This window comes from Gopherus evgoodei, chromosome 8 (genome assembly GCF_007399415.2).
Source record: "Gopherus evgoodei ecotype Sinaloan lineage chromosome 8, rGopEvg1_v1.p, whole genome shotgun sequence".
Classification (NCBI taxonomy): Eukaryota; Metazoa; Chordata; order Testudines; family Testudinidae; genus Gopherus; species Gopherus evgoodei.
Window position 1 is genome coordinate 108717149 of NC_044329.1, and position 10758 is coordinate 108727906.

Here is a 10758-nt window from a genome sequence, read left to right on the forward strand (position 1 = left end):
CACCTTAGAGACTAACCAGTTTATTTGACCATAAGCTTTTGCAGGCTACAGCCCACTTGATCACAAAACAACTTCAAAAACAGACTCCTAGAGACTGCTGAATTGGAATTAATTTGCGAAATGGATACCATTAAATTAGGCTTGAATAAAGACTGGGAGTGAATGGGTCATTACACAAAGTAAAACTATTTCCCCATGTTTATTCTCTCCCCCCCACCTCCCAACCTTTCCTCACACCTTCTTGTCAACTGCTGCAAATGGACAATTTTGATTACCACTACAAAAAGTTTTTTTTTTTCTCTCCTGCTGATAATAGCTCACCTTAACTGATCACTCTCGTTAGAGTGTGTATGGTAACACACATTGTTTTGTGTGTGTGTGTGTGTGTGTATCTCCCTACTGTATTTTCCACTGCATGCATCCGATGAAGTGGGCTGTAGTCCACAAAAGCTTATGCTCAAATAAATTTTTTAGTCTCTAAGGTGCCACAAGTACTCCTCTTTGTTATGTAGATCACTTTATAAGGATGTGTAACCATTCTTCCTAGATGCATATCTTCTGCCCGGAATCTCTATTATAACATCCCCTTCGTCTTCTCTCTAGAGTTTTGTCATTATTTTATTGATGCAAAATCAGCCTTGCTATAATAGTTGCCTGTTGACATTTAGACTGTCATGTTAAACTGTCCTGTTTCTTTCCTTGCAGAGCTGATGGCGAAGTTAAACACTGTGTGATCTACAGCACTCCAAGGGGTTATGGGTTTGCAGAACCATATAACCTGTACAGCACACTTAAGGAATTAGTCCTTCATTACCAGCAAACATCCCTCATTCAACACAATGATTCCCTAAATGTCAGGCTTGCCTATCCTGTCTACGCACAGATGCCCTCCTCCCTTTGCAGATAAATTCTAGGGAGGGGGAAAGTGTTGGCTATCTTGGATTCTTTTCTACAGTTTTTATTAGAACTCTGAGGGCATTCTTTCTCCTTAGACTGCTTGTTTTGCACAAGAAGTGAGTCTGTGAATGTGAATCAAAGAGGCCTAGCAGCAACAAGACGACAACTTGGGTGTAGGTGTCCTGGTGCTACCTAAAGCTCAGCTTTGCTTTTACAGATACTTTTTTGTTTCCCTCCTGGGGGAATAAACTCAACGTAAACACATCCAAAAAACTGGAAGCAAAACATTTTATGGAGATAATTTTTTGCCAGGCACCTTCAGCAGAACTTTTAATTGGGATTTTTTTTTCTTGTTCTTGTGGAGACAATTTTGAAGCCTCTATTGAGGCATCAGTAACATCTTTCAGTCTTACACTCCAAGAAACTAGGGGAGGAAACTCTACACAGCAATGCTCTCCGTTAATTTTAGCAGCTTCACTGCAATTCAGCCGAACTTCCAAATGAGGGCTTATCTTGAGGAGGCATGGAATTTGGTGAGAGAAGACCAAAGGAATTACGGGAAAGCTTCAGGTTATTTAAAAGGAAAAAAATCCTTATAAAGAAAAGTTGCTTTATTTTTTACCAACAGTAACAAAGTTTTTTGGTTTCAACGGCACTACAGGTCTTCGCTTAAAGGAAATGTTTATAACCAAATTGAACCCACCAAAACTTTGTTCGTTGCTGGATTGAGCACTTATGGGGGAAGGTTGCATTAGCATCCGCATATACTTTCTACACCAAAACTTGAAACAAATAAAAGGAAAAGCTAAAACTTCTTGTGTGGTTTTGGAAACTCTAATCTGTCTGATTTGATGTAATTGCTCCTCCTTCCTCTCCCCTCTTCCGTGTTTTTTTTTCTTGGTTTTGTTTTTTGTTTGTTGTTATTTTGGGACACTTCTTTCCAAATCTTTAGATACTATGCTTTGGAATGTAAACCAGAATGAAGCTGGCCACTCATGTTTTGTGAGTTTTGTTGCTGAATGATGAACTATTCTTTTGAAACCCTTGTAACTGTTTTGTAATGTAAGTATAAAGAAAAGGTGCAATGCAGTGCTTCTGGATGGCTTCTTATACCAAATAATTACATGAAGACCAGTCCTCAGATTTTTTTCTATTATAAATAGTGTGCTCAATCATACAAATATCCTTTGACTTGTTCACCCATGGACCAGATTCTGATTTCCGTTACTTCACTGAAGTCAGGTACTCAAAATTTTATGCTAGCAGAATCTAGTTTCACTATGTATAGCCATGTTTAGTGTTGGGCAATAATAAAAAATTAACCTGCATTATTTGTAAACACAGCAGCCAGATAAGTAGTAGCCAAAGGAGGAAGTGGATCTTCTGCTATGAGACAGGCATAGACTATTCTAAAAACTACAGGTTCTCTTGTGCATCTGCTGAAGCATCTGATACTGTCTAACGATGGGTAGGCAGACCCTGGGTGTGACTTGGTGCAGCAATCCTGTGTTCCTAAAATGCTTAAGCCAAGGAATAATTGCACTTGAAGAGAGATGTAGGTTGTCCCCATGATATGCGTGACTCAGTATTTTGATTTGCTCCTCTTGAGTCTCTACAGTGGAAAACTAAATTAGGTAAGAGTAGCTTTGTTTGGCAACAAAGCACAAATGGCAAAGTAATTATTCCATCTGTGGCCTTAGAATTAAATTTTTGCTATTTTTAATGTTAGCATTTTGTTTCATACCCACTGTATGTAAATTGCACAGGCCAGGAACCAGTCTAGTGTTAAGACACAAGTCTGCATGTCAGGAGCCCTTGGGTCTGTTCCTGACCCTGCCACTGGCTTCTTGTTTGAACTTGAATCACCTGTAATCCCTGCGGAATAATGGCAAGGCTGTTGAGGCTTAATTAATGTTTACACTGAGAAATCAAACACAGGCACTATAAAATACTGTTCAGCAGAGTATTATTTATTCATGAGTAGGGCTGTGACAGATCTTGAACACTGATAAATAATAGTGGAAAGGGCAATTTAGATTGCTTGGCATGTCCAAGCAACACTTTATTTTGCACTAATGTGCCGCTGGTTAAACCCAGCTGCTGGTTAACCAGCTAGAATGCGATCTTCAAATGAATAAGTGTCAAGGCTTGAAAAGACCCACAAACTGAAGCTGATAGATGTCTCATGTGAGAGGAGAATGAGACTAACACAAGGCCCCATGCCCTGGTTGGCTACTATGTTGCTGGTAAAATGTCTGTCCTATTCAGTAAAAATCTACATTTGCTGCTCCAGCTGTAGGTCAGAAATGGACTTTTTTTTTTGTAAAAGCAACTTGCCACATCTCTTAAGTTACAGGTAATCCAGTGACGGCAAAGCATTCTCATGCTTTATCTCTTGCCCCTCCAGCATTCTCCCTGCCACTGGTTTCAATCTAGACTACACATAGACTGGGTAGATTTTTCAAAGGTACAGATAGCAGTTAACTACTCTCTGGGCCTTTGAAAATCTATTGCATCACATCATGAATCTTCTCTTTCTTCCACTGGAAACTAGTGGAGTCAATGGAGTTATTCCTCATTCTCTATTCACACTGGTGAGAATCTGCAAACTGTGAAGTGTCTTGCAATCTGAACTGTGACATAGGTTTTCATATTAACCAGCAGCGGTCAATTATTAGACTAAATCCTGGCTCAGTTTCTCAGCACCACTGGCAGTGGTGCAGGAAGGAGAACTACTTCTGAAGGTTTCTTGTAGTTGAAGATCACTGAGCTTGTGATGTGTTAGGCCAGATTCCACTTTTGGTTATGCCTGTATAAATTCAGAGTAATTCAATTGGCTTCTGTGAAGTGACTTTGGCTTTACAGTGGGGTGTGAATGAGCTCAGAATCTGCCCTCCCCCCCATTTCATATTTCTTCACCCTTCATAGGTGCTGCATTGTTATGAGCAATACATCCATCCAGAAAGCTAAAAGCCATCTAGAAGCATTTTTATTCTTTTTCCCCCTACATTTCAGATTAGAACTGTGTTCAAATTAAAACTTAAAAGTTCCTCACTTTCTCCATCCCTATCTCCCTGATGACTCCTGATTTGTCCATGTGCCTTTTTGCACTTGATTTTGGCACACGAGTTACAGCTTGCTAGTGTTTTACCCATTTTATGGTCACACATGCCACTGCACACCTCCTTTTGCGTCAGTTTTTGCACTCGTGGCAAGTGAAAAATGGGTATAAAACCAAGTGAAATACATAGCAGGTATAATCCACTAGGGGGCCTGCTCCTGCTCCCAGTCACTCCACTTGGCCTCATCCTGCTCACTCACTGGTATAAAACCAATGTAACCCTGTTACTCTGCACATGACTGAAAGAGAAATTGGAATTAGGCTCAGTAGGTGCAGGATTGGGCCCTAGTATGAGCTGTTAACAAGCTTAAATACATATGAGAGAACATAAGGGCAAAGAAAGGGAATAAAATATAAAAAATCTTAAAAAACCCCAGAAGACAGTATGCTCGTGTGTGAATAGAGTGCAGAAAAGTTCAAGGGTCAAAAGATGGGGAATTTATGTTCAGTGTATTGGAGCAGCCATTTCTTACTTGACTGCAGCTAGAGTAGTACTGATCTCACTGACCCATGTTGTATTAAGTATATATAGAGATTTAAATAAAACTTTTTTTTGCACAGTATTAAATGGGGGAAATGATATTGAGACCTTCTAATATGCACAGTTTCTTCTATCTGTTTGAAGTATATTTGCAGGGAACAGGGGTGATACAGTATTTTGCTTTTTCACAAATGGGGAAACCAGTTCTACTTCCACAGTTGCCATTGTGCCCTTTGTACACACACAGCAGCCAAGAACATCATGTTGCTGAAGTTCCTAAACTTCCAACTCTCCTCCCATTAGTTCCTTTACCAGTCGCACGTCTTACTGCGAACAAGTAGGGAGTGGGGGTGTTGAGATGAGTTGGTAAGTTGCAGTTTGAGGCTGCTGCAAAGTTTTCCCAAAGAGCACAGGTGCAGTCTAAAAACAAGGGTGTCTCACTGAGTATTTGAACCACCGTGTAATACATGAACATATATGGTGGCGCATTTTCCAGTTAAAGGGGGAGAGAAGTTGTCTGAACTGTTTCTGGAAGTGATGGCGCAATGCCTGCCATGTACCACATGTCCCCTAGGTCTGTACTGGGTTCTGAGGCAGTAAAACTCTCTTCTCTCTGCACCAAGATCAAACATGGTTTCTCCATGTGCATGCACACTTCCAAAGGTGACAGAGGTAGAAAAGAAATCCTCAATCAAATTAATGAGCCTATTCTTTTCTCACTTACAGTTGAAGAAAAGCTGTGTATGTGAAAGGAGAATCGAGCCCATTTACTTTACATAATACCCAAATTTCAGGCTGCACTCATGTCATAGAAGGACAGAAACCAGAACAAATCTTTGCCTCTTTAAAGCCAAGCAGCATAATGGAGACTGTGGAAATGAATGTTGACACTTTCAGTGCAGTTGAAAGGGCTGGGCGAATCTTCGTTGCCCTAACATTGCTGTGTGTGCAACTTGGATGGCAGCGTGTCCAGCAACTCAATCCTATGGCTGTTTTAAAACAGCAGAATTACTAAAGGTGTGTCACAGTTCTAAAGTTTGGAAAAGCCCCTTATATTTGGTACTTGAACAATCTCTTTTCTGTTGTTTGAATGTTTGTTTGTTTTTTTTCTTTACACTAACAATGAAAATCTGAACTGTTAGTGAGTCTTGTAAGTGCTGCATTTTGCAGACATAAAACAGGTACTTTTTGGTGGGTGGGGGGAAGGGTAAGAGACAGGTTCAAAATGCAGTTTTAACAGCACTATGGTGAAGTGGGGTTTTGTTTTCAGCCATATTCTAGAATCCTACATTCTTTTGTTTTTCTTCCTACCTTAATGTCAGCTTTTGTTTACAGCAGAGTCAAAATATATTCCTGAAAGAACAAAGACTCATGCCAATTTTTGCTTCGAATGGCAAATTTAAGTCAGATGCACAGAGGCTTTAGTAAGTGAGAGAATGGGTTGAAAATCCGGGCTCAGCTTCTTGAAGAACTTCTGATTGTAGTTTGAGCAAGGAACAGACAATGCACTTGAACAGGACTCCTGTCTATTCACAAAAGATTAGACGTCAAAATGATTCTAGTCTCAACTTTTGCATAGAAAGCCTTGGAATAATTGGTTATACGTTTTAAAAAGTGTGTGTGTGTGTGTGTGTGTGTGTGTGTGTGTGTGTGTGTGTGTGTGTGTGTGTGTGTGTGTGTGTAAAAAGCAGTTGGGATAGTGATGAAAGTCTTAAAGGACTTACTCAACTATTTTTACAAAGATCTGTTTGTATTTGAAGGAACCTTGCATTGCTGTCCCACTAGTTTCCTTTTGGCACAATCTGTGCAGGCAAGAGGAGAGAACAAGCCACACCCGTGCCCCAAATAATAGCAGGACATGTTGGTAAAGCAATATAGGTAATTATTCTGTATGGCAGGAGTATGTTTTGACAGTGCTATAGAAAAGTTTGTCCAAACTTTTGCAAAGCTTACATTCTGTGGCCAGAAATATTTTCTGCGGGAGGGGAGGGAAGAATTTTGAAAGCCCTTTAGAGGCCTTACCATTAGTTCCACAGGACTGAGATTGAGGATTATCAGTGTGTTTTGTGAGCTGTTCTAGAAGATGATGGTGCTTAAAACACTGGTCTTTGGGGCTGGCTCCACATGTTTAATGCAGCTCTCCTATTCTTTTCTTTTGGCAGTAGACCCACTCCCATTCTGTGGCTAATGCAAATGTAGCATTGGTTTAGAATTTGACTTAAAATACTTGGCATGCAGGCTTCTGCAGCAAATGAGTACATGCATCTGTTCTGTTTGGTCAACAGAAATAACAGCTCTCTCTGATCAATCACTGAGACGATGTTTTCAATTAGGCTTTGATTTTAAATTTCCTCTGATTTTAACATTTGATGTTGCTTTTGGAATAGTGGCTTTAACAAATGAGAGTGTATATTTTTTCTGTAAATTCACCACCACTCCATTAAATGTGCTTGCTGGGTGGTGGTGTGGTCACAGAATGGGCTTAACTTCATTTGGAAAAACAATTGTGTTTAAAAATGACATAGCAATGGCCAGGAACCAAATTAACCCCCTGGTATAAATGTATTAACCTCAGTAGGGTTACCACCCCATTTATGCCAGCAGTGAAATTAGCCCTGAGGATCGTCATTGAAGTATAAAGTGTGTAGATTGTTTTGTTGGGTGGGGTTTTTTTGTTGTTTTTTGTGAGTGACTTATACATCATATAAGAATACAGTTGACTAAACCTGTTAATTTTGTATGTTTGGCAGTTTACAGCACCATGGGATTGTAACAGTCTGCATCATATCTGTGTGTGTGTATATGTACTGTATGTATATAGCTCTATGTAAAATATATTCACATACACATTTATATGCATTAGCCATAAGTGGCACTGCCCCTTAAAACTAAAACAAAATTCACTATTTGCACGTTTTTACACACATTTAGACAAAGTTGGGTTTGTTTTCTTCAAATGAAAGGGGTTTATCAGTAACATCTTGACAATGTGCTTTTGAGAGTCTAGACTATGATTTTTTTTTAATTGGATTGTTTAGAGTTTTTTTTTTTAATTATTTACTCTGGGACAAGAGCATTAAAATGTGTTCAAAGCAAAGGTTACTTTAAAAAAAAAACAAAAAAAAACCTCTCTTATTTTCCTTCAAGATGCAGTAATGTTTGCATGTTTTAAATCAATCTAACCAAACTCCTGTCTAGAACTAATGTGCAGAGGGTAATCGTGTGTATCACTTTGTGAATGCACTGGTTAGATGAAGGCAAGTCTCCGTGTAAACCATGAGCGTATGTTTGGTTTTTATAGTCAGGACTGAAATGATAGCACACACTCCTTTGTATAACCTTTGTGTTACTGTTGCATTTTTTTTAATCTGATTTTTTTTTTCTTCTAAGAGATACTGCCTCTGTTTAGAACTGCTTCTCATGAAGCTGTTGGAGGGTGGGGGTTGTTTTGTTTTTGTTTTTTCCTCCATATGAATTCCAGCATGTAACTTTTTGGTACTCTTGTTGTTATTTGTGTAAAACCTGTTCTGTCGTTTATGCTGTAGTTTAAAAAAAAATGGAATTTGTGTAGTTTAACTTTTAAAAAGAAACAAACTGCTTCATATGGAAACCAATTGTATGTTAGTGTTTTTGGACAAGTCATACTGTAGTTTCTAGATCAGTAATGCAACATTGTACTTGTCACCAGATGTGTTACGATTTTGCTGTATTTTTTTTAATAGATGGTCGGGCTTTTAAATCCCAGACACTAAACATCCTGGGCCTACTTGCTCTAGATTAAAAAAAAAAATGCAATAAAAAAATTGCAATAAAGCACATTTACATGTAATGTTTTAGAAGGATGTACTGACAGCTGTTTCTAATAAATTCAGAAATGCAGCCTAGTTGGCATGTTGTGGTGGTACCTGTGTTTTGTTTCTCCTGGTTGAGGCAGTGAAAATGGGTTTTGTTTAAGGCTCAGTTCAAGACTAGAGTTTGTTTATTGTATTTTTGATTGTTGCCAAAATAGTGCTAGGTCTCCAAAATCATGAGCAATTTAAACTCCAGTTAACAAATACACACGTCAGCACTGCTTCATTTGGGTGCCTGGAACAAAACCGCTGGCCTGACTTGGCCAGCAACAGGGCGTTCACTGAAAACGGTGTAAAAGCAATTGTTCTAGCTAGGCGATACAATCCCACAATAATTCTACATTCCTTGATCAATTTCACATGGATCCTGAGACAATGTAGTGAGCAATTTGCTTGAATTTAAAATCTCTTCAGAGAGAACTTAATTTAGATCAGAGATGACACACATCGCAATAGCACTAGTGTAAATGAAATCAGACTCACAGCATGTTTATTCTTTAACATTTCCTTTCTTCACTTCAGTTATGGTTCCTTTCCATAGGTCGTGGAGACATAAGACATGTTCATGGGTGCCTGATGATTTCTGAAACATATCAGTCTAGTGACCCAGCTTTATTGGGGCTCTAGAAATGGCAAGAGGCTTGAGCATCTGAAACCTGATATCTGAGCTGCCCACTAAAGAAGCAGTAGTTTGTGAGGGCCTTATTCTCCAATCACACCAATTCCATTCACTTTAATATATAGTGTAAGTGTTGAAATCATAATTGGACTCTCTGGTTACTCAGTAAGGGCCAGATCCTGCTGCCACTGAGATCAATGCAAGCAGAATTGGGTCTTTAAATTTATTACACCTATCACAGTAACTTTGCCTGCAATTGGCAAAGTGAAATCTCTGGGAGCTGGGCTTACAGTCCAGTGTGATTACATCCTGACCCATCACTGCCACTGCACAGGTGTGTATGCTAATAATACACAGTGAGCTTCAAGACAGATACTCACACTTTACTGCATGTGTTCACTTTAGGCGATTCAGCTATTCCACATCCACCTTGTGGTAAATGGGCCACAGCCTTACACAGAAGGCTTTTAGAACTCTCATCTTTTTGTTAATGGAGGTTTTATTATAGATGAGGAAAATAACTGGCAAGTTGCTAATGGGGGAAGGGGGAATCTGAGTCTGCATCAAACACAGAGACACAAGGCGGGTGAGGTAATATCTTTTATTGGACCAGCTAAGTGACAGAATTAAAATTACCTGGGGAGGTGGAAAGAACTAACATTAGTGATCTTGGTTTGATTTGATTTTTTTTTCTCTCTAAATAGTATATAAGTGGGATTTATCAAAGCCAAGGGAAACATTATGCTGGATGCTACTGGCATAAATCTGGAGTGATTCCATTGATTTCAGTGGTATTACCCTTGTATAACTGCAATCAGAATGGAGCCCTGTAGCACTGACAGGGAGAGAGTATAAATCGAATACAGCTGTTGACAAGTATGCCTGGTATTTCTCTTCACAATTCTCTCTCAATATCTGCTTTTGGCTTGTTGGTATCATGCTGCCGTATTGTTACAAGGTACAGTTGCATCCAGTCTTTCAATAGCTTGTATTGGCTGTGGTTGACCTCCAGCCCATGGAGGCAGATCCATGTACTACGTCACCATGACTCCATAATACTTGTCTGTCTTGCAGAATTAAAAACAGAGATTTTCTTGAGGCCGTGCTGTGTGGTGTTTTTTACTAAACGCTGCCCCAAAACACGCTGTACTTTTCAGAAATAATGGCGGCTGGTAGGAGGTTGAGCTACTGTTCACGTAGTGAGCAGTGCACGTAGTGTTGTGCGTGGTACAGGGGTGTGAAGGGAAGTCAGGACTCCACTGTACACACATGGCATGAGACAGTCCCTGCCCCCATCCACCTGGACAAAGACCAAAAGGGAGAGAAAGGAAGTGCTGTGATCCCCATTTTATAGAGAGACCCGAGGCACTGAGAACCCAGGGCCCAGCTTCTTAAAGGTACTTAAGATACCTACATATGCCTTTAGGCACCACTGGCCATTTCAAAGCTGCTGTTCAGATGCCCCCTACCTGCACACGAGCTGCTGGTCAACATTGGCAAAGCTGCCTAGAGCTGCCGAGGGGCCTGGAGCCCTCACTCGAGCCAAAGCTGTGCAGGCCTTGCAAAGGGGATTCATATACTAAGCAGGGGAAGGCCTGTCTCTTTAGTGGGCCCAATCCCTTAGGTTCACTCAGAGCACATCTAATGCCTTGGGACCTGCCAGCCCCCACATGGAAGGCCAGAGGGTGGTTATCAATAGGTCAGGGGGCAGTAGAATGCCAACACCAAAGACAGGTGGGGACACGGTACCATGGGGGTGTGTGAGGGATGAAGTGGGAACACAAGACAG

The 10758-nt window shown here is 40.2% G+C and overlaps 1 protein-coding gene across 2 annotated transcripts in view; it reads left to right on the top strand.

Moving 5' to 3' along the window:
* The window catches only part of LOC115655955 (phosphatidylinositol 3-kinase regulatory subunit gamma), a 359546-nt gene extending 353411 nt beyond the window's left edge, over positions 1-6135 (top strand). For both annotated transcript variants that reach the window (XM_030572048.1, XM_030572049.1), the window contains one exon: positions 706-6135. In XM_030572048.1, the coding sequence (XP_030427908.1) occupies positions 706-907 (202 nt within the window). In that variant the 3' untranslated portion in view covers positions 908-6135. The remainder of the gene's footprint in view (positions 1-705) is intronic.
* The last annotated feature ends 4623 nt before the right edge of the window (positions 6136-10758 follow it).